General features: G+C 53.1%; 2 protein-coding genes across 2 annotated transcripts; one reads left to right on the forward strand and one right to left on the reverse strand.

Moving 5' to 3' along the window:
• Positions 1 to 8,578: 8,578 nt before the first annotated feature.
• Positions 8,579 to 11,834, forward strand: VDAC3 (voltage dependent anion channel 3; the record flags this gene model as incomplete). Its single annotated transcript, XM_084273908.1, has 5 exons — positions 8,579 to 8,652; positions 10,176 to 10,403; positions 11,210 to 11,359; positions 11,474 to 11,539; positions 11,789 to 11,834. 5 exons carry the CDS (start codon positions 8,579 to 8,581, stop codon positions 11,832 to 11,834), a joined length of 564 nt encoding a protein of 187 aa, XP_084130034.1.
• A 572-nt stretch (positions 11,835 to 12,406) lies between these two features.
• IKBKB (inhibitor of nuclear factor kappa B kinase subunit beta) lies at positions 12,407 to 26,715 on the reverse strand. The gene is made up of 21 exons (XM_084274019.1): positions 26,596 to 26,715; positions 26,400 to 26,494; positions 24,011 to 24,128; positions 23,293 to 23,362; positions 21,735 to 21,823; positions 21,560 to 21,649; positions 20,756 to 20,880; positions 20,322 to 20,429; positions 19,915 to 20,044; positions 19,289 to 19,483; positions 18,966 to 19,080; positions 18,502 to 18,625; positions 18,160 to 18,311; positions 17,984 to 18,045; positions 16,906 to 17,015; positions 16,293 to 16,342; positions 15,147 to 15,246; positions 14,798 to 14,945; positions 14,471 to 14,598; positions 13,488 to 13,578; positions 12,407 to 13,006 (listed from the first exon to the last, which is right to left on the reverse strand). Exons 1-21 carry the CDS (start codon positions 26,698 to 26,700, stop codon positions 12,938 to 12,940), a joined length of 2,274 nt encoding a protein of 757 aa, XP_084130145.1. The 5' UTR covers positions 26,701 to 26,715; the 3' UTR covers positions 12,407 to 12,937.
• Positions 26,716 to 26,951: the final 236 nt, after the last annotated feature.

Below are 26,951 nucleotides of genomic sequence, written 5' to 3' on the forward strand. Positions count from 1 at the left end.
TGGGGTGGTGTCTCATGCCCCATCATTCTGTAACAGGGCAGTGTCATCCCCAGCCCTGACACACCCTGGGACGCTGTCTCGCGCCGTCTGCCTCTGTATGAGAACTGTGTGTTGTACTGTGTGACTGTAATGGGGTGTAATCTGTAGCATTGTCCTGTCCTGGGGTGCTGTCTGTCCCTGTATGTGAACTGTGTTTCATGCTGTGTGACTCTGTAACAGGCTGGTGGAATCCCAGCACTGTCCTGTCCTGGGATGCTCTGGCACTGCCTGTCCCTGTATCCCAGGGGGTCTCCCAGGGTCGACTCAACCTCGACTGGGCGCTCTGTGGGGTCTGGCTTGGTGCTGGGATGGTGTGATCGATGGCAGGGTTGTATCAGGGGGTTGTCAGTTGCTGCCTGGCTGTGGTTTTGGACTGTCTTGCATTGTGTGACAGGGTCTGGGGTGCAGTCTCAGGCTGTGCAGTGTCTCTGCTCGGTGTGTGTCCTGCCAGGCACCGCAGGGAGGTTTGGATCCTGCAGCAACTGTTCCCAGAGTGGGGGTTTCAGAGAGCAGCAGGAGGTACCTGTGCTGCAGGTAGGGAAGTGGCTTCCTGGGCTTTGGCTTGTGCAGCCTGACACTGCAGTGTCCCAGGGATGGAGCAGTTGGGAGGGGGAGTCCCTGCCCAGCACGGCTGCAGCCTGGGGGCGACGGCTCTGGGGTAGGTGCATCAGTAGGGTGGGCAGGGTGTTGGGGAGTGAGTGTGGCTAACGGTGTGTGTGCTGCTTCTGTTTCAGGTTTCCTTTAGCCTCAGGAATTGGAGATTTAGAATAAAAAAACCCCAGCCAGGGGGGTATTTTTTTTTCCCCCCTGACTGGGGTTTTTTTCCCCCAGGTCCCGGCCGGTCTGCGAGGCGACTGTTGTCGCCAAAGTTTGGGTGCAGCCGGTGCTGGGACGGGGTTTTCCAGGCAGGGTGAGGGTTTTGGAGGCCCCTGGGGACCCTGTTCCCAGGTGGTGCCTTGCAGGGCAGGGGGGGGGCAGAGGGAGCGATGGAGAGTAAGCATGGCTAATGTGGGGGGGGGGGTGGATGGGTGTGGGGTGTGTGTGTTTGTGTGTGTGTGCTGCTTCTGTTCCAGGTTTCCTTTAGCCTCAGGAATTGGATATTTAGAATAAAAAAACCCCAGCCAGGGGGGTAATTTTTTTTCCCCCCTGACTGGGGTTTTTTTCCCCCAGGTCCCGGCCGGTCTGCGAGGCGACTGTTGTCGCCAAAGTTTGGGGGCAGCCGGTGCAGGGATGGGGTTTTGTCAGGCAGGGTGAGGGTTTTGGTGGCCCCCAGGAACCCTGTTCCTGAGGTGTGCTGTGCTGCTGGGTTTTTTCATGCTGTAGGGGTTGTGTTGTCCCTGGTGGGGTTGTTTGGCTGGTCACAGCTCCGAGTCCTTGCAGGAAGGTCTGTTGGTTTGAGATGGTTACAGGGAGAGACTGGTGGGATCAGTGGTGGAAGGGCAGGGAGTTCTCCTAGAAGGATGGCCTGAAGAATGTATTGGTTTTGGCCCTAATTGGGTTGTGACCCAGGAAGCTCTTGCAATAGGGTTTGTATTGTAATTTGTGCTGTAAGTTTCTCTGTTTAGTTTAGGTGTAGGGACAGGGGGCAACAAGGTGTCCTGCAGAGCAGAGCTGTAACCTGTTTCCCAGGGGGAAAAAGAAAGAGCAAATTGGAGTTTGAGGCACAATAAGGCTGCCTTTAGGGGAATAATGAGCAAAGTTCAAGGAAGAAGTGCAGTGCTAATCTGTGTGTGTTGGTGAGCACCATCCCCTGTAACCAGTGACTTGTTCACAGTGAGCTTTGGCTCTAGCAGAGTCCTAACAAGAAGTCCTCAGTAAGAGCTTGAAAAATAGAGGCACCAAGCAGGAGCCATAATAAAGGATGTGTGGTCTGTGGGGTGACTCTCTTGTGCTGTAGCTGGTTTCTTTGCTGCTGTTTGCAGGGCTTGTTGGCAAAACTGTGATGATGGACAGGCAAGAAGCTGCCTTCCAGACCTCACCATGGAAGGATGCAGGGAAAAAGCCTTGGGATGTGAAAGCAGGTGAGTGGAGAGCAGAGCTCCCTCCAGAGCCAGCGGTGATGCTGCAAGAGAGGACTGACCAGAACCTTCCAAGATGTGAGGACAACCTGGGCAAATCCAGAGGAGCCCCGTGGGCATTGGAGACCCTGGAGACTGTTTCTGAGGGACATGCTGACACCCGGGGAAGGACTAAGACACACCGAACAAGTGTGAAGACAGACCTGGACTGGAGCTGCCCTGCCTGGCACAGCACTGACAAGTGAGCTGCTCCTCCCTGTGCAGCCTTACCCAGCCTCTCCCCCAGCCCTTGCTCTCTTCTCCAGCTCCTTTGGCTTTTGGATTCCCAGACTCCTCAAAGCTTGCTTTCTTCACAGGACAGGATGTCTACTGGCTGTCTGCTTACTTGGGATGCCTGTGAAGTTAGATGTGATGGTGTCAGTGGAGTACTAATCCTCTCTTCTACAAGATGCCTGCTCAGAGACCAGCACTGATGTCTGGCTTAGACTTTGGTCTTTTTTCCTTAGAGACGGGAGAAGCTGTCCATCCAGCCCCATCTCAGCTTGTGTAACAGGTGCTGATCCATTTCCAGATGGTGCCCCACTTGAGCAAGGCAGCAGACAGATTCAGTCTTGCTTAGAGCCTGAGCGCCCTAGAAGAGTCTGTGAGGGGTCTGCTGTGGTCACAGCTAGCAAAGCCCAGAGTTGTTGTGGAACAAGGCTACCTATTTGCCTAGAGAGCCTTCTTGGGAGAGGCTTGCCTGACCCCAGCTGAAGTCCCAGGGAGCAGACAAATCTTCTCCTTGGGCTTGTTGACATGATGCTCACAACCAGCTTTGCTCTACACTGGGGAGGATCTGTCTGGAAAATGCCTAGGCCCAATAGAGGACTGTCTAAGGGGGTTCCAAGAGGGCCAGCCCCCCCCCAAACAGTACTCCCACCAGCACACAGCTTGAGGTCAAGCACTCCAGTACCTAGATCACATGTACACTGTGCACCAAGCATCATGTATGGGTGTCAAACAGGTCTACTTTACCAAGCCCAGAGGCTCATAGAGTGACACCACATGTCCTGCCAGACTCCTCCTGAAGCAAGCAGCAGCATTGACAAGGCATTATAATTGCCAGAGTGGCGGAGATGACTCTGTCAGCTGGGTGAGGTTTAGACAGCCAGACTGCTGTACCTTCCTCCACAGAGGACTGCTACTGGGTGGAAACACCACACATAAAAGAGGACACTAAGCAGAGACCAGGGGGATGGACCAAGAAGCAGGGCTGTATGACACAGTGGACACCTATAAAAAAGGGGTGAAGCTAGGACAGAGAGGAACCACAACCCCAGGGAAGGGCAAGAGGGGGACAAGGGGCAGAAACACAGAGGGAGCCAGGAGGAAAACCACACCAGAACAATCAAGGAGAGGCAGGGAAGAGACACAAGAGATGGGGACAAACAGGGGAGAGAAGGAGGGGTACAGAAAGACTGAGAAACAAACAGTAGTAGGAGAGGGAGACAAGACAGTTTCTTTCCCCTGAGCCCTCTAACAGGTACAGAGGCTGGGGGCAGACAAAGACAGATATACACAGGGAGAGGACAAGAGACTCAAAATAAACCTCCGAAGCCCCACAAGAAAGGGACACTGAACACAAAATTTCTTTATTGTTTCAATTGTATACATAATAAAGACATGATGAGGATCATGGAAGTATGGTGTTTACAAGTCTCTGAACTGTCATCTCCCAGGCTACTAAAAGACACATCAACATACCATCTTTACTCTCATACAATCACATGTGTTGGCCAAAAGAATTTTCCTTGAAGTAGAAATAAACTGACATCCCTGACAGGGTCTGTGAGGGCCAAAGAGGGGCCCTGCTGGAAAACTGGCTGCACAAGGGGGCAAAGGGGATAGGTTAAAATTTACCTCAAGTGCTTCCTAGGTCACAACCCAATCCCAGTAAGCAGACATCCTGTCATGTGAAGAAAGCAGGCTTTTGGATTCCCAGACTCCTCAAAGCTTAAGTAGAAGGAGCTGGAGAAGAGAGCAAGGGCTGGGGGAGAGGCTGGGTAAGGCTGCACAGGGAGGAGCAGCTCACTTGTCAGTGCTGTGCCAGGCAGGGCAGCTCCAGTCCAGGTCTGTCTTCTCACTTCTTTAGCATGTCTTAGTCCTTCTCTGGCTGTCAGCATCCCCCTTGGGCACAGCATGTCCCTCAGAAATGGGCTCCTCTGGATTTGCCCAGGTTGTCCTCACGTCTTGGAAGGGTCTGGTCAGTCCTCTCTTGCAGCAGCATCATCGCTGGCTCGGGTGGGAGCTCTGCTCTCCACTCACCTGTTTTCACATCCCAAGGCTTTTTCCCTGCATCCTTCCATGGTGAGGTCTGGAAGGCAGCTTCTTGCGTGTCCATCATCACAGTTTTGCCAACAAGCCCTGCAAACAGCAGCAAAGAAACCAGCTACAGCACAAGAGAGTCACCCCACAGACCACACATCCTTTATTATGGCTCCTTCAAGTTCTTACTGAGGACTTTGTGTTAGGACTCTGCTAGAGCCAAAGCTCACTGTGAACAAGTCACTGGTTACAGGGGATGGTGTTCACCAACACACACAGATTAGCACTGCACTTCTTCCTTGAACTTTGCTCATTATTCCCCTAAAGGCAGCTTTATTCTGCCTCAAACTCCAATGTGATCTTTCTTTTTCCCCCTGGGAAACAGGTAACAGCTCTGCTCTGCTGGACCCCTTGTTGCCCCCTGTCCCTACACTTAAACTAACAGAGAAACTTACAGCACAAATTACAACACAAACCCTATTGCAAGAGCTTCCTGGGTCACAACCCAATTAGGGCCAAAACCAATACATTCTTCAGGCCACCATTCAAGGAGAACTCAATCCCCTTCCACCAATGATCCCACCAGTCTCTCCCTGTAACCATCTCAAACCAACAGACCCTCCTGCAAGGACTCAGAGCTGTGACCAGCCAAACAACACCACCAGAGACAACACAACCCCTACAGCATGAAAAAACCCAGCAGCACAGCACACCTCAGGAACAGGGTTCCCAAGGGCCTCTAAAACCCTCACCCTGCCTGACAAAACCCCATCCCAGCACCGGCTGCACCCAAACTTTGGCGACAACAGTCGCCTCGCAGACCGGCCGGGACCTGGGGGAAAAAAACCCCAGTCAGGGGGGAAAAAAAAAATACCCCCCTGGCTGGGGTTTTTTTATTCTAAAATCTCCAATTCCTGAGGCCAGAGCCAACCTGGAACAGAAGCAGCACACACACCGTTAGCCACACTCGCTCCCCAACAGCCTGCCCACCCTACTGATGCACCTACCCCAGAGCCACCCCCCTCCGGCTGCCGTCGCCCTCAGGCTGCAGCCGTGCTGGGCAGGGACTCCCCCTTCCAACTGCTCCATCCCTGGGACACTGCAGTGTCAGGCTGCAGAAGCCAAAGCCCAGGAAGCCACTTCCCTACCTGCAGCACAGGTACCTCCTGCTGCTCTCTGAAATCCCCACTCTGGGAACAGTTGCTGCAGGATCCAAACCTCCCTGCGGTGCCTGGCAGGACACACACCGAGCAGAGACACTGCACAGCCTGAGACTGCACCCCAGACACTGTCACACAATGCAAGGCAGTCCAAAACCACAGCCAGGCAGCAACTGACAACCCCCTGATACAACCCTGCCATCGATCACACCATCCCAGCACCAAGCCAGACCCCACAGAGCGCCCAGTCGAGGTTGAGTCGACCCTGGGAGACCCCCTGGGATACAGGGACAGGCAGCGCCAGAGCATCCCAGGACGGGACAGTGCTGGGATTCCACCAGCCTGTTACAGAGTCACACAGCATGAAACACAGTTCACATACAGGGACAGACAGCACCCCAGGACAGGACAATGCTACAGATTACACCCCATTACAGTCACACAGTACAACACACAGTTCTCATACAGAGGCAGACGGCGCGAGACAGCAGCCCAGGGTGTGTCAGGGCTGGGGATGACACTGCCCTGTTACAGAATGATGGGGCACCAGACACCACCCCAAGGCAAAGCCCTACTAGGCAAGACAATCCAAGAGGACACATCGCTGCCAAGGTCTCAGACACCAGTGCAAACCAGTACAGAGTGCTGTGGTGCAGTACAGCACCAGATCAACCCATTTCCAGTAAATCAACCAGTAAAGGACGCTGGTGAGTGAGTGGGGATCGGGGGCTGCACAGAACTCCAGAGTCTGAGCTTCCAGAAGCAGAGGGGTTGTTCCAGCTCAGGCTCAAACGCTTCTGCAGTGTCACCTCTGCCCTGTGAAACCTTCAGACTCCGAGCAGGAGGACAGACAGTCGATGGGCTGGGTGACAGGACAGCCAGGCTCAAGTGTGACAGTGATCCCTGAGGGTGCAGAAGTCCCCCCATTGACACCGGCAGTGATGCTCTGAGGGTGGATGCCATCCAGCCTTCATCTGATCCTCCACTGGCCAGTCCAATTGGCCTCTTCTTTTGGCCTCCAGCTCAGGACTCCTGAGCTGCAGCTGAGAAACCCAAATCCATGGGGCAAGGCAAGTTCCCGGCTTCCAACCGGCACTTCCATGGCACTGGCAGTGAGTCCTCCATGGGGATGAGCTGCTGCTCCAAGGTAGCCCTCACTCCACTCCAGCACCTGCCAAACACAAGGAAAAGAACTCAGTGACAGCTCTCAACAGAGAAAGCCTGTACAGCCCGTTCCAGAGCAGCACATCCATGTATCACCACTGTGCTGTAAGGTGGTGCTGCCCCATCTTTACTACAGCTACACCTCCAGCCAGGGCAGCTCCTGCCCCAGGAGGACAAACAGCAGGAACGTGACAACCTCAAGTGATGAAAATGCCTCCTGTGGCAGAGATGCAGCTTTATGGCACCAGAACAGTGCAGGTGCCTTAGAGTGGTACCACAGGAGAGAGCTCAGCTCTCAGGCCACTGGGGACCCTCCCCTGTCCTGGAAGGAAACACACACCATCCCCTGCATGGGCTGACTGGGACGTGCTGGTGGTTGACACCTCGTTCTTCAGCATCTGAAACAGAGACACACAGAACACAAACCCACACTGTGCAGGCAGCACCGGGCACCTGGACCCCAACCCCAACTCCCCCTGCCCTTCTCCAGAGGGATGTGGGGTTCCACTCACCTGCTGGTCCCAGGGACAGACGTGCTGGCTGCCAGCGCTGGGGGTTCCTGCTGCGCTGAGAGATGCGGGATCACTGTGAGCCCTGGAACTCAGCTGGCTGGAGTTGCCTCCCCTGGAATTATCCCTCTTCCCTCCTGGCTTCGCAGCTGCAGAAGAGACAGACAGACCTGAGTCTGGGAACAGCCAGAGCCGCCGACCCCCTCGCCCCACCGACCCCTCTGCCCAGCCCAGCTCCTTGTGGTGTTGGGCTCCAGTCCCAACAGCTCCCAGTGTACAGAGCAAAGCTGGGGAAACAAACCCCAACAGCCCATCCTGGGCAAAGCCAGGAGTGCTGGGGAAATGCTGGGCACCCAGAAGCAAAACACCAACAGCTGAGTAGACAGGATTGAGCTGCCTTAAAGAGACCCTGAGAAGGGAAAGCAAAACACACCAACCACACATGAGCAAAGCTGCTCCAGTCAGTACTGGGCAGACACTGGTCACACTCAGCCTGTTGGGAAACACTTACCTTAAGGGCAGGAACCAAGACGACAGCAGCAACTCCAATGCTTCAACTGCAGAATGAAAACCAGGACACTGCAGCAGGAGACACAAAGCAGAACGAGCTGCCAGAGGCCAGGCAGGTGCCTTAGATACCCCCTGCCTCACCCCCTGCCCTTCCCACAGCAGCCTGGGAAAGGGCAGGATGCTGCCTGCAGAAGGATTAAAAGCAGCTGGAGGAGCAGGTGAGGCTCTGCTGAGCTGTTTATCAGGGAAGGGATGCTGAGTGGAGAAAGGGATTCTGGCTGAAAACATTCTCACTCTGCTGAATCTTTACACTGATGAGTGAACCAGGGATGTAAATAACCAGAACTTCACTAAAACGTGGATGGGAAATAAAGAGAGTGTTAAACTTCATAAAAACACCCTAAGCCAAGGCTGTGGAGATGGTGTCGTTAGGAAGTGATGGGTGTCAGCCCTGCAGGGTGTGAGTGGCCACGGGCTGGGAGGGGCAGGGGAAGGGGTATCGGGTTGGTGTGTCTTGGGGGGGTCGCCTGGCCGCGCTCCAGCGGGTCGGGTGAAGCCAAAACCTCCAGCAGATGGGGGAAGAGGGCAGCGTGGGGAGGAGATGAGCCTGTCCCGGGAGACACATCGCCCGGGACTGGAGCTGCCCAGCGAGCGCCTGGGCGGAGCGGAGCCTCCCGGCACCCCCAGCGCCGGCTGCTGCTTCCCTTCGTGTAATAAACTGTTCAGTTCGGCTATAACCCTGTTGGGGACCGAGTCATTCCTCACCTCCTCCTGCTCCCTCCCCGGCCCTGGTCCCTCTGCTCGGCTCTCAGAGCGCTGGGCATCTCCCTCCATCCTCCAGGAACACAGCGCATCCCTCCGGAGGCCACACGGGATGTTCCTGGAGCTGCCGCGTTGTTCTTCAGCCTCTGGGATAGAGACAGGCAGGAAAACAGAACAGCACCATCAGTCAGCGTCTCACAGGTCACCCCAAGCTCTACACCCTGCCCCTCTCAACAGGGACAGGCCACCCAGGCCACTTGCTTGTTTCCCAGGCACGAGCTCGCTGTCACCGCGCGTGGCACCCACCACCCAGGAGATGCCAATTCACCCTCCTGCTCCTGCCAAACCCCCACTCCCGTGGGGGATGCACGTCCCACCTCACCAGCTGCACAACCCTTAGCAAAGCCCTTACCTGAACTGCAGGAACCAGGAGGAGAGCAGCACCCCCAACACTCCAACTGCAGCAGGGAAACCACAACCCTCCCACAGGAGACCCAAAGCAGAATGAGCTCCCCCAGGCAAGGCAGGTGCCTCATATACCCCAGGTCCCACCCACTGCCCTTCCCACAGTCCCCTGGGAAAGGGGAGGATGCTGCCTGATGAAGGATTCACAGCAGCTGGGGGAGCAGGTGTGGCTCTGCTGACACGAGGGGTGTGTCAGGGGGGGGATGCTGCCTGGGGAAAGGGATTCTCCCTGAAAACATCCTCTGCAGAATGTTTCTGGTGATGACTCAGCCGGGTGTGTAAATCCCCATCACTTCACTAACACAGGGACAGGAAATATTGGAGAGTGTGAAACTTCATAGAAAAAAAGACCTAAGAAAAAGCAATAAAAATGCAAGGCAAAAGCCAGGAATGCCTCCAATTCCAACCATGCCAAACGTCCAGCCAGAGCTCCCAAACCAAAGGAGCCAGGACTGAAAGACACACCTGGCCTGAAACCCCCCCAGGGACCCCACCAGCAGCCCCTGGCATCCAGGGCACTATCAGCCTGCTCCTCTTGATCAGGGCTCCTATAGTACATACCCACAACAGTGTCACTCATATTAGTGTGGCCCTTGATTCCCAGTCAGGAACTGGGAGTGACAGAAGCACCGTGTTCTGTGTCTTCAGTGGAAGAGAAAGGAGGTTGGGGAGAGGATTAAGGAGGTGACAATGCTGTGTCTCAGTTACACTGACTTGTAATCAATGGCAAAATGAGCACAGAGATGTGTTGGAGAGAGAGAGGAAGAGGCTTCTCCAGAAGGACAGAAAAAGTCTGGCTAGGTGGGTGATGTCTGGAGGAGAGACTGGTGTCCAGCAGCGAAGGAGGAAGGAAACCAAGTGCTGTATGTGGAGGAACAGTGGAGAGAACCGAGCAGACAGAGCGTGACTGGAGCCCAGCAAGGCCAGCTCTTGGTGGGGGATGTCATGGGTGCTCCTCAAAGCAGCTGCTGATGCCCTAACACGTTGCAGTCACTTGTAGAGAAAACCAACCCAAACCTCATGGGTTTTGAAGCTTTAAGCAGAAACACTTTTGTCTTTTGAGGGAGTTTGAGATGGTGGAGGAAAATGTGGCACCGTGTAACTACATCCCATGCCCTCTCCAGCTGGCTTGAGTAGGCATTACAGTCACTTAATTAACTGGCTGTAAGGGACATAGATATGTGACTAGAACTACATCTAACATGTACCCTGCCAGGGATAAACCAGTGTATTTCTCTCTGCAGGAAGAAGAGTGGGAAGTTGAAGACCTCCTACAAAAGGGAGTATGTCAATCTAGGCTGCAACATAGACATTGACCTGGCTGGGCCAACCATCTATGGCTGGGCGGTGCTGGGCTACGAAGGCTGGCTGGCTGGCTACCAGATGGCTTTTGACACAGCCAAGTCCAGGCTTTCACAGAACAACTTTGCTTTGGGATATAAAGCAGGAGACTTCCAGCTACACACTAATGTGTAAGTGTTCCCAGAGCCTGGAAAAGCCTGATCAGAGGAGTCAGACTAGATGTACAGTGGGTGTTACTGCGGTTAGAGGGAAGGTGGGTGGGTGGAAGGGGATGCTGGTTTGTTTTAAAATAACTTATTTTTGGTGTTTTCATCTTTGATACAACTAAAGCAGGGGCAGCTTTTCCTGGCTGTCTTTTGAGACCTTGGTTCAGGGTAATTTGGGGGTTTGTGTGTATGAGACAGTGGCATAAAGGCACTTGATAACATGAGTTTGGAATGAAAACCTGCTCAGTTCTAGAAGTTAAAGCAGTACCTTCCCCAGCAGACAGGAAACTCTGAGGTGGAGGGTGTTTCCAGCTGTCAGCAGCTGTCATGCAGCGTAGCTCTAGTCTTGGCCTTCAGCTGCTGTGAGAGGCTTTGGGGATGGTGTACTGAACAGCCACAGCACAGTAATGTTGTTCTCAGTCCCCTCCTTCCCATAACTTCAGTCTCCTCCTGGATTTGCCCCTTCACACGTTACCACAGCCTGGCTGTCTTAAACAGGGACATGACCTGCTTTGAGGCTCTGGCAAAACAAACCACCCACCCACCTCAGCCCTTGGTAAATCTTGTTCTGTTCTGCAAGGAAAAATTAGGTTTTGGGTAAAAAACCTGAGCAGGACTCACTCCAGCTCCAGCCAGCAAGGAGATGAGCACTGGCCTAGGGAATTAATGGAGCTCTTGATTAATTAACGCTCAAATAATGAGGGGGGATTAACCTTAGGAGTTACTGGGTACTAACCAAGGTGTGATATGCTTGTATCTGTTCCAAACAGGAACGATGGCACTGAGTTTGGAGGGTCCATTTATCAGAAGGTGAATGATAAGGTGGAGACATCGGTCAACCTGGCCTGGGCAGCTGGCAGCAACAACAGGAGTAGCAAAGGGAGCCACGTTCCTGCCACCTCTAGGACTAAAGGTTCTGGGTATCTTACCTAGAACTCTTAGCTCATGGAAGTAAAGGATGTGTGCTTTCCTAAGAGCCAGCCAGGCTCAAGGAGTCGGGGGAGAGCGGCGTGCGGGGCTCTCAGGGTAAGCAGTGTCCTTGCTGCCTCCCCAGGTGTGAAGCTCACCCTCTTAGGCTTGGTTGATGGCAAGAGCCATCAATATTTAGACTTTATTTTGGCCCTAACATCTCCACCAAGGTCTGCAAGCAGCAGTAGCCCTGATCTCAGAACCTCAGCAGCCTCTCAGGGGTTAACTGAGCTTTAGGAGAAGGCTGTAAGCTGGCCCAACCTTCCCTCATTTTATTCAAGTCCAGTTTACACTATGCATTAGATCAGAATTAGGGAATTAAAAGGATGCCACCCCCTCTCACTGCCTTTGGGGAAGCACAGGCACCACTTTAGTGACAGCGCTGGAGGTCACAAAGTTGGGCTGGGATTTGAGCTGGAAGCTTAAGGCACCTGTGAGTAAAGCAGCACGTGGTGCTCTGGGAGCTGAAGGAGAAGGGTACCCAGTGTGTTTTGGCCTTAATCATACTCTGAAATTTCAACAAGTGTGAACTTTACTCTTCCAAAGAAGCATTTGAACCTGACAGTGAGGGCCAGAGAGCGCCAGCACCTCGCAGGGAGATACTTGAAGACATGCATGGAAGTTGTGATGTTCGTGCCACATTTCGCTTTGGTTTCCTCTGGTTGAAATCTGTTCCTAACCCAGAAATTCCCTCTTCTCCCCATTACTGTATTGGCTCCTGCATGTCCTGTACTTCACAGCCTTTGACAAGAGGTGGTCGCTGTCATGGAAATTTGGGGCTACACAAGGCTGAAATAAATTACTCACAGGTGGAAGGTAACGTGGGGGTGTCTTGGCTCTCTGTAAGCTTCAGCGAAGCTCTGCGCTCCCTGCTGTGCTGCTTTTTCATGGGACTTTAATAGGTAAGCTGCTAATGCTTCATTAAGCTACCCCTGTACCCCAGGGTGTCCCTTACTCCTCTCATGTTCAGACACCTGCACAACCAAAGCAGCTTTTTGTTTTCATTACAATGTTATTGGGGGTAACAAAAGGAGCAAACCAAAAGTTTACAGAGTTTAGATCGTTTCGTTCCCTTACAGGAAACAAAGTACCAGGTTAAGTCCAACTGTTACACTTTTGTGGGGGGGGGGGAAAGTGCAAAATAAGCCAAGTTAAGAAATAGAAAGTTCACAGTTGGGTATGTTCACCAGTGACTGTGTGAGCTGAGGGTAAGGACTGGCTGTTGTTCATCAGAAAGCCTGAATGGCAGCAAAACAGCCACAAGCGATGCCCAAGGGAAGATACATCAGGACAGGGGGAGATCTGCAGTCTCAAGGCACCATCAGGAGCTTTTCCCAAGCAGAACAGGCGTTTTCCTACTGTGTTTATGTGAAAAGTGCCTGAGAGGTGGGTAGTGACAGCCGGGCACACGGATCCCGTAGGCGGTAGGTGACGGCAGGAGGAGGCACTTGAACTTCTCTTCTCAGAACCAGCAGCTTTTCACAGTTGGCTTCCTGAAGCAGCTCATCTTCAGAGGCAGCCAGAGCCACTTACATCTGGGTTTGTTCTGGGCTGTTTGTTTCTTCAACCTGAAGCTGCAGCCAGCTCCAGTCCAGAGCCTGCAGAATAAAGAACCCCAACGTTCAGCACAGCCCTTGACAGGTGAGCTTTCTCCAGAGTAAAGCAGGAGCAGTTTAAGAGGTCGAGGTTTTACTGTGAACTACTTGGTCAACAGAGTTCTTAAACAAACCCCACAAGCTGCTACTCTCCTCTAATGCTCTACTTTCTGCCTGGTAATAGCTGCTCTGTTAAACCAGCAGCCCAGCTCCCCGCTGCGGTGCCACCACCACACAACCATCCTCCAGCCCAGCACTTTCCTCTCCCCTCTTGTTTGGCACAACTGGAGTGCCCAGCACAAGGCTCCTGTCCCCAGTGAGCTGGGAATGAACTTGGTCACTCCAGTGGGGGAGCAGGTTCTGCCTCCCACAACTTCTCCTCTTTGCACTGTGCAGGTTCCTGTTACCCATGTTCCTGGTGGAGCTGCACAAGCAGAACTTGAAGCCCTGAAGCCCATTTATAGGAGGATATCAACCACATTACCATGTAGCTCTCCTCCTGATCCTTCATGGTGTCGTGCATCACGTTTTCTAGCTGGGTACAGAGTTTCTGTGATTCCAGGAGCAGGTCCTCACTGCAAGGGACAATTAATCACACAAATTACTTCCCAAGGCTGATTAGTTAAAGGGAGAGGCAGCATCTCATCCAGCTGCAGAGCACTAAAGACTCTCAACCTTTACCAGTCAATTTGTAAGCTATTTATACTGCAACTGGGGAAGTCATTGGCATCCCCAGATTTATGTGGGGCAGGGAAGCACGGGCCAAGGTGGGTTGTTATGTGGAGTTTCTGTTGCTAGAGGAAAGTGCAGTGTAAGTTTATAAAGGAGTAAACACTCCAGGAATAAACCCAAGGTCTGTCATTCCAACTGGTGACTTGGTTCTTTTAAAGAAGCCAGACCTGCACGTGCTTGGTCACAGTGGTCTCTCTCAAGGCAGGTCCTGCCACTGGCCTGGGCAGGCACAGCCTCACTGGGCAAAAAACTGGCTGGTGGCTGGGCTCAAAGGGTGCTGGTGAATGGAGCTAAACCCAGCGTGAGGCCAGGCAGGAGTGGTGTCCCCAGGGCTCAGTCCTGGGGCCAGGCCTGCTCAATGGCTTCATCACTGACCTGGGTGAAGGGATTGAATGTTCCCTCAGTCAGTTTGGGGATGACACTAAGATGGGAGGACCTGTGGATCTGCCTGAGAGTGGAGAAGCTCTTCAGAGGGGTCTGGCCAGGCTGGACCCAGGGGCTGAGACCAATGGGGTGAGGTGCAACAAACCCCCTGTTACTGGGGCAGCAGGGAGTAATGCTATCTGTTACTCTGCTTTTTGTAAGGAAGAGCAAGAAGCCCCAGGAACCTCCTAGGTAAAAAAAAGACCACAAGCAAGGGAAGCTGAACACAAGGTGTAAGGTGTGAGGAAGCCTGTGTGCAGGAGCTTTGCAGCGCTACCAGGAGCAGCTACAGAACTCCAGCCTTTGCCTCACCTTTTCCTGAAGGACTCTGATAAACTGTAGGTTCCAGAAGGGACCTGGAGCAGCAGCTGCCCAGGGCTGCCCAGACGTGATGGGTTCATGCTCTCCGGGCTGCCAGTAACAGGACCACGTACTTTACTCTGAAGAAAATACATTAAGATTGAGATTGCAATTAGTTTCACTAATCCCCAGCAGCCATGAGTATGAGACAGCCCAGAACCTGGTGTTAATACTCATCCAAAAGAACCACAGGACATACTCAGCTTGCCCTGACCTGTTTCAGTAGCCTGTGCTACAAACCCCATTTCCAGGCTGACCTGGAGTTGTTGTTTTACTTACACAAGCGATTTTCAGCAAGTTCCACAGTTCTTTCTGTCGCTTCTCCTGAAGCCTCACGACCGTTTCCTCATCTTCATTCATCAGATTCATCACTTTCTCCACTCTGGGGAACAACTCCAGTGCCTTCTGCTTGCAAACTACAGTTTTACTATGAAAAAAAACCAACCCAAAACCCAAATCACACGTGGGCACCTGAACAGGGGAACACTTCCCAAGTTTCCTATTTCCCATGCCACTCTGGGATCCCACCAGCTGTGCACCCTGTTGTTTAAACCCCTGTCCCAAATCCTCCTGCTGGAAAAGAAAATGCTTTCTCTCAGCCCTCAGGAAGAGCTGACCCAAAGCTCACCTGAGCTGAGCGTAAATGACTCGGACTTTCTTTTCGAAGGTCTGGATCGCCTGGAGGAGCAGCCGGACGATTTCCTGGCTGTCACCACTTGTCCTCTGATCTGGAAGAGGAGTCAGAGCTTTGCACAGGCTTATGGGACAGAGGAGACTCAGTGGTTTGTTTCCTCTGCTGCTTCATAGAATCACAGGGGTTGGAAGGGACCTCCAGAGCTCATCGGGTCCAACCCCCTGCCAAAGCAGCTCCCTAGGACAGGGCACACAGGTCGGTGTCCAGACGGGGCTGGAATCTCTCCAGAGAAGGAGACTCCACACCCCCTGGGCAGCCTGTTCCAGGGCTCCCTCACTCTCAGTGGGGAAAAGTTCTTTCCCATGTTGGTGTAGAACTCCCTGTGCTCCAACTTGCAGCCATTGCCCCTTGTCCTGTCCCCACAGACACTGAAAAGGGGCTGCCCATTCCCCCTGCATCCCACACTTCAGATATTGATAAACATTAATAAGGTCCCCCCTTAGTCTTCTTCTCTCCAGGCTGAACAGCCCCAGCTCACTCAGCCTTTCCTCACAGGGGAGATGCTCCAGGCCCTTCATCATCTGTGTGTCCCTCCTCTGGACTCTCTCCAGGAGATCCCTGTCTGTTTGATCCCAGGGAGCCCAGAACTGGACACAACACTCCATGTGGGGCCTGACCAGGGCAGACTAGAGGGAGAGGATCATCTCAATCCCAGAACACCCCAAGTTCAGGGTGTGCTAGTTGGAGTGGGATGAACTGCACTAGATTTTAGTCACCTTCTTCAAAATGAAGCGGAAATCAGGGTTGGTAGGGTGGGTCTAATGCCTCGGGGCTCAGAGGAACAGACACCTCTTTCATCCTACCCAGAAGCAGCAGCACATAGCTTGCTCTGAGAAGAGCTCCAGAGGAGTTTCAAGAAAAGCTCTGAAGGTGCCAAGAAAGCAAGGCTGGCCTAGGTAGAACTGACTTCCTGACTCCACTCAAGGAGATAAAGGGATAAAAAAAGATCTGAGTTCAGTAGAGTCCATGTGCAGCTAGTGTAGGGCCTGGCCTCGAAGGCAGAGAGTTCTTAGCAGTCATTACTGCACCTCTGACTGTCCACACACAGCAAGCTGGCCTGGAGCTAAAGATGTCCTTTACCTCTTGGCTTCTCTCTCAACCTCCGGTACAGCTCTCTGGCTTGTTCTTCTCTAGAAGAAAAAAGAAACAATATATAGTTCAGTATCAGAGAATCACAGGGGTTGGAAGGGACCATGAGAGCTCATCAGGTCCAACCCCTGCCCAAGCAGGGTCCCTAGGACAGGGCACACAGGTCAGTGTCCAGACAGGGCTGGAATCTCTCCAGAGAAGGAGACTCCACACCCCCTGGGCAGCCTGTCCCAGGGCTCCCTCACCCTCACTGGGGAAAAGTTCTTCCCCAGATTGGTGGGGAACTCCCTGTGCTCCAACTTGCAGCCATCACCCCTTGTCCTGTCCCCACAGACACTGAGAAGAGGCTGTCCATGTCCCCCTCCTCTGTCCCACTCTTCAGACACTGATAACCATTGATCAGGTCCCCTCTCAAAACTCAAACCTTTCATAGACCAGTCTGCATTTCAGCCTGATGACAGGTAAGGAGTCAAAACACTGTCTTTTAGTGTGAAAATCCTCAGAGTTCCCCCACAACCTGTGTTGAAGAGCTAGCACTTCCCTGGTCCTGCAGTGAGTAAGCTCAGCTAGCAATGCTCCTGAAGTCAGAGGTAGTTCAACTCACAAGTCCTCCAGTGTTCCTCCTTGTTTTCGACCCAGTGGGCTTCTCTGCAGGTCCACAATGTCTGTCTGCAGGGCCATCATCTTCTTCACAAGCTGATCCACATCATCCTCCTGGAAAGTGGGGCAGAAGATAAGCAGTGGAACAGTTGCTCAGCACAAGACCCTGCCACTCACATCGGCTCCTCCTTTCTCAGTCACCTTTCTAAACACATCAGCGAGATGCAAACAGCAGCCTTGACAGAGACAAATGAGAACAAGAGTAATTTCAAGACAAGGAAATCAACCTGGTGCTCTGGGATAAAGAAACTCCCAAGAATTTTTTTACAAAGTGCCACTGAAGGGTCACACTTTATCCCTGATGTGTTGCTAGTTCCCAGGCCATCACACTCCGTTTTCCTTGGCTATTCCAGATCTCTCATCCTGCACATGACAGATTTTCCCCTTTTCCCCTCAGCACACAACCACATCCACTCCTGGCACCCTAAGTTCTGTTGAACTCATCCTCGTGCATCAGTTGCCACCTGTCAGCCAGCCATCCTGCCCTCTGCCTCTCCCAACAGTTGGAAAAGACTAAGATAGCAACTTCTCAGCTGGTAACGATGGTCCTTGGCCCTGCTCAGAGGGATTACACTGTCTCATGTCAGAAGATCACTCTCTACAGGGAGCAGGTGCAGAACATGCACCAGGAACAGGAGCTCACTGCCTAAAATCCTTGTGTTCCACCATCTAATCATTTGCCTTCCCATTCAGTTCAATCTGTGTTCCGTATCTTCCCTTCCTGGCTCCAGGATTGGGTTAGCAGGACATCCAAGTGCAACCACTGCAAAAATCTCCTCTCGCATCCCTTAAGATCTCCCCATTTCCCCCCAAACTGTGAGCTTCATGAAGTACCAACAATGGACAAAATGGTGCCACCCAAGCCAAGGCAGCATGATGTCTGGCATCAGCCCAGACACAGGAAGTTTCTGTTTAGGGGAGGAGAATGAAGGGGAAAGAAAACCCCACCAGGAAAAAACCCACCTCAGAAAAAAAAACAACCTCTTTTTCCTTAGGTTAAGCAGTTGGGTTTAGAAACATACCCGCCCACAAAGCTCCACAGCCTGCTCCATCTCCTTCCAGGCAAACAGCAGCTTCTCAGAAGCTACAGGAATGAAAGAAGAGAGATTGCTTTCCCTGGGCTTGCACAGGAAGATGTGGATACTGTGTGGGGATAAGGGGTGTAGAGAGACCTCTGCCTGCCAGATGCTGTACTCACTGATTCCAAATTCAATCTGCTCTTTGTACTTCTCCAGATCAATCTGGATACTTGTTCTAAAGAAGTCCAGCTTGGCTTTCAGCTGCTGGGAAAGGGAGGCCATGGAATTCTTCATCTTGGAGAGGGTGCTATTGTAACGCAAGAGATTCATCCTGCAAGGGCAAGGAGAAGGTCCTGTTACCCCCTGAACTACGAGCTGGGACCTCCACTTGTACCAGAAGTCGGTATTTGGGAGCGTAGCAGAGACACAAGAGCAGCTGGATTGGGAGGATGGAACTCCCAGCTCCACTCATGGGCTCCCTGGGGAGCAGAGAGAAGTGTCCCAGAGGAGCTGCCACCTACATGGCTGCCCGCTGCCCCTGCTGCAGCCGGTTGCAGTCCTCTTTCAGCATCCGGATCGTGTGCCAGATCTGGCCCCACACCTTCCTCAGCTGGAAGAAGTGGAGATTCTTCTTTGGATCCTGAACTGGAAAGAGGAGGGGAAAAAGGGGAAAGAAAAAACAGACATATCAGCACGGAGCCTCAAAGGAGGGTTATCACACCATGCAACAGGCAGGAGCATCGCTCCTGTGAAGGGCACATCACCCCCTGCCAGCTAACCTCCAGGCAGCTTCCCCACCACACCACAGGCAAGTGCCTCCTTCCCTCAGTTATTGGGAGACACCAATTAAACGTTACATCAGCCATGTTTTATGGCTTCTTCAGGCCAAACAGGCCAAAGCTCTCTGCTCTGCAGGTGACACAGGCCACAGGCAGCCCACTCAAGACAGACAACCCCGTGTACTGACGCTACCAAAGGCTCTTACGGATGCAGTCGACGCTCTCCGGATGAGGACGCAAGGCAACCTGAGCCTCATAAGCAACCTTCTGGTTGTCAAAGAGGAAGAGGAGGTCTCTCTCTGCACCTGCAGTATCATTCCCCTGCAGAAGACAAAGGACCCAACTAGGTTGTCTCAGAACAAGCAAGTTGCCAGCCAAAGAGCAACCAGCAAAGGCAAGAGGGTGCCTGTTCTGAAAGGTCAGTAGAAGAGACTGTGACAAAAGGCTGCTAGAGGAGCAGGGAGGACTCTGCTCCCCAAAAGAGAGCAGTGCCCACCAATTCAACAGTGAGGGAGTACCCCAGGCTCACCTTGCTCTCAGCTATATGTTTAGTGGCCAACTTCTGAGAGAACAACGCCAGCCCTGCTTCCTGCAGCAGCTCCTGGTCCTCTTCTGGGATTCCTGTGTCTGCCTGGATCCTGGCCTTCACAGTCTGCAGGGTCTCCTCCTCAGTCACAGGGTAGGTGTGTACAGTGCCCGTAACCATGTTTAAAACGTGAAGCAGCTACAAGAAGAGTAGTGTGACATGAGAAGGGTTGAAGTGACACTGGCCACTTTTGAGGCAGGGATCCCAGGACCGAGGCACTGGGCACCTATAACCTGGTCAAAGAACTCTGAGGCCTCAGGAAGTCAGCTACTTCATAAAGTTATGCCAAAGTCCTGCCCTCCATCATATGGAAGACAGGCCAGAGGGCAATCAAACAGCTTCAGCTGCAGAATCCTGTACCAGAACATGGAACCAAACACACAGAGAAGCTCAGGGACTCTTTGTCCTCAGATAAGCAGGAGGAAAGCACCCATCACTGTCAGGAGACAGCTACATGAGATTTTGTGCTGCACCTCCTCCTAGGTCTAGGACTCAAGCCTCTTCTCTCATGGGCTACAGGCAACCCTTCTCTCAAAAACTTCTCAGGGTAACACAGACCCCTCACTCACCTTCAAGTTCAAAATGTCATCCAAAGCTTTGAAGCACCCATTGGGTCCATAGGTAGGATCTGTACCCCTCTGCCGTGGGTGCCACATTAACATGAGCTGCAGCCATTTCTCCAGCCTCTCAGCCAAAACGCTGAAGGACAAAACCAAGAAGGGGATCAGAAGGGGTAAAAGAGCCTTTGCAGTCACCATATGACCAACAAACAACTTCCCCACCGGCCCTGATCACAAGTGCAGTGCTCAGAAGGTAGAACCAGAGCCTTGCAGCTACACAAGCCTGACAAGGGGCACAAGTGTTGTGTCCTGCACTCGATTCATTCCCAGGTTAACACAGCAAGGCACGTAACGAGCCTGATCCTTTCACAGACCAGTTTATCCCAGTGTGGTGTAACAGGATTTCTTGCCCTTACCTGTTCAGGTTGTTGGGGCAGGGCAATCTGCTAGAAAACTTGACTTCCCCACATAAGTCTTCTGAAACGACGATATCCAACTCGCTCTTCTGCCGCACCTTGGTATGCCTGGTGAGGTGAAGCAAGTACAGTGATGAAACCATCATCTCCCTCTCCCAGCCAGTGTGGTATCAAGCTCTTAAAGCTGCTCTTGACAGAATACAGAGGCTGCTTTGGTTTCTGCCACTTGCTCTGCAGGGGTCAGTCCTGATCCCAAAGAGCAAGTATCAGGAAGGCAGAACTTGCTCTGGTAGGTCGAACCCCTGTGAAGGGAGCCTGTCTCCATAAGGAGAAGGAACATAGGGGAATTACCCTGAGAATCAAGGGACCACACTTCTACCTCCCATGAACAGGACAGTAGCATCACATGTCCCCTCTTACCACCTCACACTCACCACTGCACTGGCTGCCAGTTGGGTAGGAAGGGTCGGAAGCCTGTAATGCACTCAAAGGCCAGCGTGCCAAAGCTCCAGTAATCCACTGTCACCGTGTACTTCTGCTGTTCCAGCAGCTCTGGAGCCTGAGACAGTTGACACACACTGAGACAATGCCACCCATCTCTTAGCTCTCTACCCCTTAGGAGCTCGTTAACATCTGTATGACAGATGGTGCTGAATGTTCTGTCTCTCCTGAGGTTTGAGATCCCTCAGGAGTGAGCAGCAGAGGTTCCTGGCACTCCTGCTTCCCATTTATAACAGACACGGGAGCCAGGGGTTGGACTCAATGATCCTTGTGAGTCTTAGGAGACAGGACAAGGAGAACGGGCTCAAGCTGCACCAGGGCAGGGTCAGATCAGACACTGGGGAAAAGTTCTTCCCTGGAAGGGCTCTGGGGCACTGGCACAGGCTGCCCAGGGAGGGGGCTGAGTCACCACCCCTGGGTGGATTTAACAGACGGGTAGATGAGGTGCTCAGGGATGTGGGTTAGTAGAGGATGGGCACAGTTGGACTCAGTGATCTCAAAGGTCTTTTCCAATTTCGTGATTCTGTGATTCCAGCTCAGTGTATTCCATGATTCTATAGCTAACAGACACTGTGAGAACCCACTGTCAGCAAAACCCAGTCACCTTTGCTAGCTGCAGCACCCCAGATGCACCCCACGCCAGGACAAGCGGTTCATCCCAGCCCAAAGCCTGGTAACAATCACCTCTACCCCACTATAAAGCAGTAGCTGCTCTTCTAGCCCAACTCCTTCCTTACCAAGTACTGCAGGGTCCCAACAAAGGACGTGCACAGGCTGCCCTGATCCAACTCCTTTGCATAGCCCAGGTCAATGATTTTGTGTATCAACTGAAACACACAACAGAGAACAAACCCACTGGAGAGAAGTCCTGGGACAAGCACAAATGGGCAGACAAATGTGGTTCCTGCTTACCCTCTGCTCTCCTTGCTGCAGCACAATGTTCTCTGGTTTCAAGTCCCTGTGGATGATCCTGTTCTCATGAAGGTACCTGAGGGCAGAAGCTAAGACACAGAAAAAGCCACGTGTAAAAGCATAACTGACAGTACCCAGCATGAGCTCAGTAAGGATCCACTTCTAACTGGTGAAAGCATGACCTTTGGATCAAGTCTTGAATGACCACAGGTACCACGAAACACCAAGTGAGCCAAAGGGACTTGCTTTTCTGCTCTCTGAGACTTTGTGTGCCTTCTGACAGCACTGTATTCCCAGGCAGAGCTCTCAAATTCAGTGCAAAACAATCCAGTTAGTCCAGAGTTATCAACAACAGAACTGTCCTTCTCCCAAAGGACAGTAACCCTACAACAAAACAACTAGGCACACACTGTGAGTGACAGAACAAGTTCTATCAGGAGAACAAGTTCTATCAATAGATCAAAATATTTCTTATCAGCTGCAGTGCAGACCAAGCAATTGAAAATTTGGGTCTGTCTCTCTTCCCTTTCACAAGTATGTGAACACAAACTTCACTCCAAACAGGATCTGCCATTGTCTCTGGTCAGCACTTGGTATCATTTCCTGATCCCTGAGGAGTGCAAGGACAAGGCAGCAGAACACAAGTGCTGTGGGAACACCAGTGACAGGAGGAAATGCCCAGCAGTGACCTGCAGCAAAAAGGAATGACAAATGCAGGGTTCTTGTCCTGCCACAAGCTCATCTCTTGAGCACACACCTGCCCCAAACACAACTCTGGAGATCTTCTCTCTAAAGCCTTCACACCTGTCCAGTTCTGCCTCAGACACAACTCAGTAAGATCACAGAATCACAGACTGGTCTGGGTTGGGAGGGACCCCAAGGGTCACAGAGCTCCAACCCCCCTGCCACAGGCAGGGACACCAATCTCCAGGCCTGGAGCTACACAAGGTTGCCCAGGGCCCCAGCCAACCTGGCCTTGAACACCCCCAGGGATGGGGCACCCACTCCCTCTCTGGGCAGCCTGTTCCAGCCCCTCACCACTCTCTCTGTAAAAAACTTCCCCCTAGTATCTAATCTTGGAGCCTCTGGACACAACTTGGCAATATTTGTGCCAGAACTGTCTATAAAGTGAAAGGATGTTTGCCCAAAATGCTAATGGAAACCTACTGACCTCACACTCACCCACTGAGTCCTGATCCATGAGCTGTTAAACTGAAACCAGAGATAAATGCACAACATAAACCAGAGCCACTTGTCAAGTGTTCAGTTATCCAGAACACTCCAGGAAATCCCAGATGGCATTTTTGCTTGGCAAAGAAAATCTGCCTCAACGTTTTCAAGGGAGAAAGATAAAGTTTTTTAAAAAATTAAATAAATAAAATCAAAGCCTGGCTCTCTCCCAGGGAGGGTTGGCAGGGCAAGATAGGAAACAAGTATACTCCTCAAAAGGTCAACCTAGGAAGGAGGCATGAAAGCCACTGCTGTGTATCCTTGGAGCAGCTCTGGCATTGAAAGGGTTTCCAAAGCCCAGACAAGTGAAGGTCCTGCTCCCACTTACCTATATCAGATAACAAGATGAGAATAGCTTCTTCCCTCAAGCCACAGCAGTTCTCCAGCTGGTTCAGGTACTGCAAGGAAACAGCAGAGAAATCAGTCTTTCCCTCTGTACCCTGAGTGAGGCTCACAGTCCCAACAAGCTCTCACAGATGTAAGACATTCCAGTAACAGCAATGACTTTCTCTAGAGGCACAAAGAACTGTAAGGGATTGTGACTGCTGGTAAGGGCATTACAGCTTCAGGCCTCCCTGAGGGAAGAGAGAAGAGTGGGTAAAATAAGTCAGTGTCATCCCCACCCTCCTCCTTCCACTTGCTCCATCCTTTGCAGTCATTTCCCTTGTGCCTGGCAACATCAGCTCAAAGATCTGGCTTTTTTAATCTATGGGCAGATTATAGTAAAAGTTAGAAAAACAGTGAGATTAGAATTAATGTGTGTTGTTTGTTCCTATGACAGACAGGATTTGATCACTTTCAGGAAGGGTATGACCCATGGATGTGCCCTGACCTTTGAGAGTCTGGGCCATTCACACATCCTGTTGCACATCCCTCATCCACTACGTGCTGTCCCTTGCAGCCAAAAAAATACCAAGAGGAGCAGGAAGCACTTCAGCCTGGGGAAGGACCAAACAAGAACTGAGAAGAGGCAGGATGTGGAAACAGAAGCCCTACTTCAGCTGAAGAGCTGATGCAGCCCTTGGTACCCATCCCAGGGACCTCACCTTGCGGAGGTCACCACCTTGGCAGTACTCCATGGCCAGCAGTGGCAGGTCGTTGGGAGCAAGCTTCTGCATCCCTTCAGGGACATCACGGGCAGCCACCACGTTGGGATGGTTCAGCCTGAGGAGCAGGAGACAAGGAACAGGTGATGAGCAGAACCAGGGTAACGGCGGAAAGACAATGGCTCTGCAAGAGCCAGGGCACCTCACGTGCTCGTGGCCACCAAGCTAAAGCCCTGCAAGGGCATCAAGCCTTCTAGCAACTGAGGAAGTGAATTCTAAAAGGTCTGTAAGTCACCCATCCTTTGTGGGCCCAGGCTCACCCCAACTCACAGACTGGTTGGGGCTGGCAGAGACCTCTGGAGATCATCCAGTCCAACCCCCTGTCAGAGCAGGATCATCTGAAAGGAAAGCATCCTTGGATTTTTCCTCACAATCTCCTCTAATTTCCTCTGTCACCTCAGGAGTACCACCCCAGTTGTGTGTGAAACAGCACTTTCATTACTATCATCATCTGGAAGTCCATTCTCCCATAAGAAAAGCAATCCTACAGCCAGCTTACACTGCAAGATGTGTAGCAAGTGTGTGTGTGAAATGGATTTTTCTCTCTTTTCTCCAAACATCTTGCATGTTTCTTCCTTTCTATTGTTTTTTTCTTTTTTCTTTTTCCACCCTTCAGCAGTGACAATAGAATCATAGCATCACCTGGGCTGGAAGAGACCTTTAACATTGAGTCCAACCACAGCCTGATCCTGCCCAGCCCACCTCTAGATCATGTCCCCAAGCACAACATCCACATGCCTTGGAAATCCCTCCAGGGATGGTGACTACACCACCCTCCTGGGCAGCCTGTTCCAAGGCAGCCTGTTCCAGACCCTTCTGGTAAAGACATTCTTCCTGATACTTAAGCTAAATCTCCCCTGGTGTAGTCTGAAGCCATTACCTCTTGTCCCATTGCTTGCCACATGACAGAAGAGACCAACCCCAACATCTCTGCAACCATCCAGAGGGCAGCTGTAGAGAGCGATGAGGTCTCCCCTCAGCTCCATTTCTCCAGACTGAACACCCCCAGCTCCCTCAGCTGCTCCTCACAGGACTTGTGCTCCAGACCCTTCACCTGCTTCATCACCCTCCTCTGGACACACTCCAGCACCTTCTCCCTGTGTTGAGGGGCCCAAAACTGGACACAGCACTCGAGGTGCAGCCTCACCAGAGCCGAGTACAACAGAACAATCCCTGCCCTGGCCCTGCTGCTCACACCATTCCTGACTCAAGCTGAGATGCCGTTGGGCTTCTTGGCCCCCCAGGCACACACTGCCAGCTCATGTCCTGCCAGCTGCCCACCAACACCCCCAGGTTCTTTTACGTCTTCTGGAGCACAGCCATTGAGTCAGTTGGGACTCTTCAGCCTTGAGAAGAGAAGACTAAGGGGGGACCTAATTAAAGTTTATAATTATCTTAAGCAGGGGATGCAGGGGGAATCAGCCAGCCCCTTTTCAGTGCTGTGGGGACAGGACAAGGGGCAATGGGTGCAAGTTGGAGCACAGGGAGTTCCACACCAACATGGGGAAGAACTTTTTCACAGTGAGGGTGACAGAGCCCTGGGACAGGCTGCCCAGGGAGGTGGTGGAGTCTCCATCTCTGGAGATATTCAAGACCCATCTGGATGCCTATCTGAGTGATATGTCCTAGGGAGCTGCTTTGGCAGGGGGTTGGACCCCATGAGCTCTGGAGGTCCCTTCCAACCCCTACAATTCTGTGATTCTCTGACTCTGTGATCTCTTCACACCAACTACCACACCGTCACCTTGTTGTGCCCCTTCCCCTTTATCCTGCTGTCACATGGACTCTTCATAGACCACCACAGAGCGCTGGGGGGTTGGAGGGACCTCTGGAGATGCCCCAGTCCCACCCCTAGAGCAGGGTCCACAGGGCAGTGCCCAGGATCACCGGGTTGTGAACGTCTCCAGAGATAGGAGACTCCCCAACCCCTCTGGGCAGCCTGGCCCAGGGCTCTGCCACCCTCCCAGCACAGCAGTTCCTCCTCAGGGTGAGGTGGAGCTTCCTCAGCCCAATCCTTGCCCATCGCCTCCTTGAGGTCCCAGTGGGGTCAGCAGGTCCCTTCAGCCGGCCTGTCCAGGGGCCGCAGCCCGCTCAAAGGCCCTTGTCGCTGCCCATTGCCACCCGAGCCGCCCTAAGGCCGAAGCCGGCGGCAGAAGGGGCAGAGAAGCGAACCCGAGACCCAGGAAACGCGGCTTCTCCCAGCGGCTCCTCCTCGGCCGCTCGCAGGCCCGAGGGCGGCGCTGGCACAACCCAGCCCAGCCCGGGCCGACCCGGGCCGGGGCACCGGGCTCCACCCGCCCTCGCCAAGGCCGGCGCCGGCCCGTCTCACCTCTTCATGATCTGGATCTCCAGCGCCCAGCGGTCGCGGTTGCGCGGGCTCAGCTCCTGCCGGCACTGCTTGATGGCCACCTGCTCGCCGGTCTCCTGCGCACACAGCACGGGCGCGGGCTGAGCGCGGCCCCCCCCCGGGATGGAGAAGGGGAAGGGTTGTGGGTGGGGGGGGGAACCATCGGCCGCCTGCCTACCTTGTTGTGCCAGCGGATGACATTGCCGAAGCCGCCGGTGCCCAGGCGCTCCTTCATCTCCCAGGGGCCGCAGGTCTGCGCCTGCAGGGCCGGCGGGCGGCTCATGGCGGGGCCGCTGCGCTCCGGCTCGGCGGGGCCCAGGCCGCCTTCCCCGACGTTTCCGGCTCCGGAGTGATCGACATGGGAGGCGGCTGCTGCCCGCCCGCCCTTAAAGGAGCCGCAGGGGCGCGGGGAAGGAGCTGCCGGCTCACGGAGCCGGGGGACTCGGGGGAAGAAGAGGCGAGCGGAGCTGCCGGCTCCTTCCAAGGCCGCCAGGCGCGCTGAGGCGAGCGGCGTGGGGCTCAGTGTCCCGGCCT

Source organism: Gallinula chloropus (genome assembly GCF_964237585.1).
Source record: "Gallinula chloropus genome assembly, chromosome: 21".
NCBI lineage: Eukaryota > Metazoa > Chordata > Aves > Gruiformes > Rallidae > Gallinula > Gallinula chloropus.

Coding starts and splice junctions, on each gene's coding strand:
- IKBKB (XM_084274019.1), bottom strand. CDS start 26,700: ATGAGCCGCCCGCCGGCCCTGCAGGCGCAGACCTGCGGCCCCTGGGAG. Junction 24,129..26,399: donor GAGATCCAGATCATGAAGAG/GTGAGACGGGCC, acceptor CCTGCTCCTCAG/GCTGAACCATCCCAACGTGG. Junction 18,312..18,501: donor CAGGGGCAGCGGGCAGCCAT/GTAGGTGGCAGC, acceptor TTGCCCTTGCAG/GATGAATCTCTTGCGTTACA.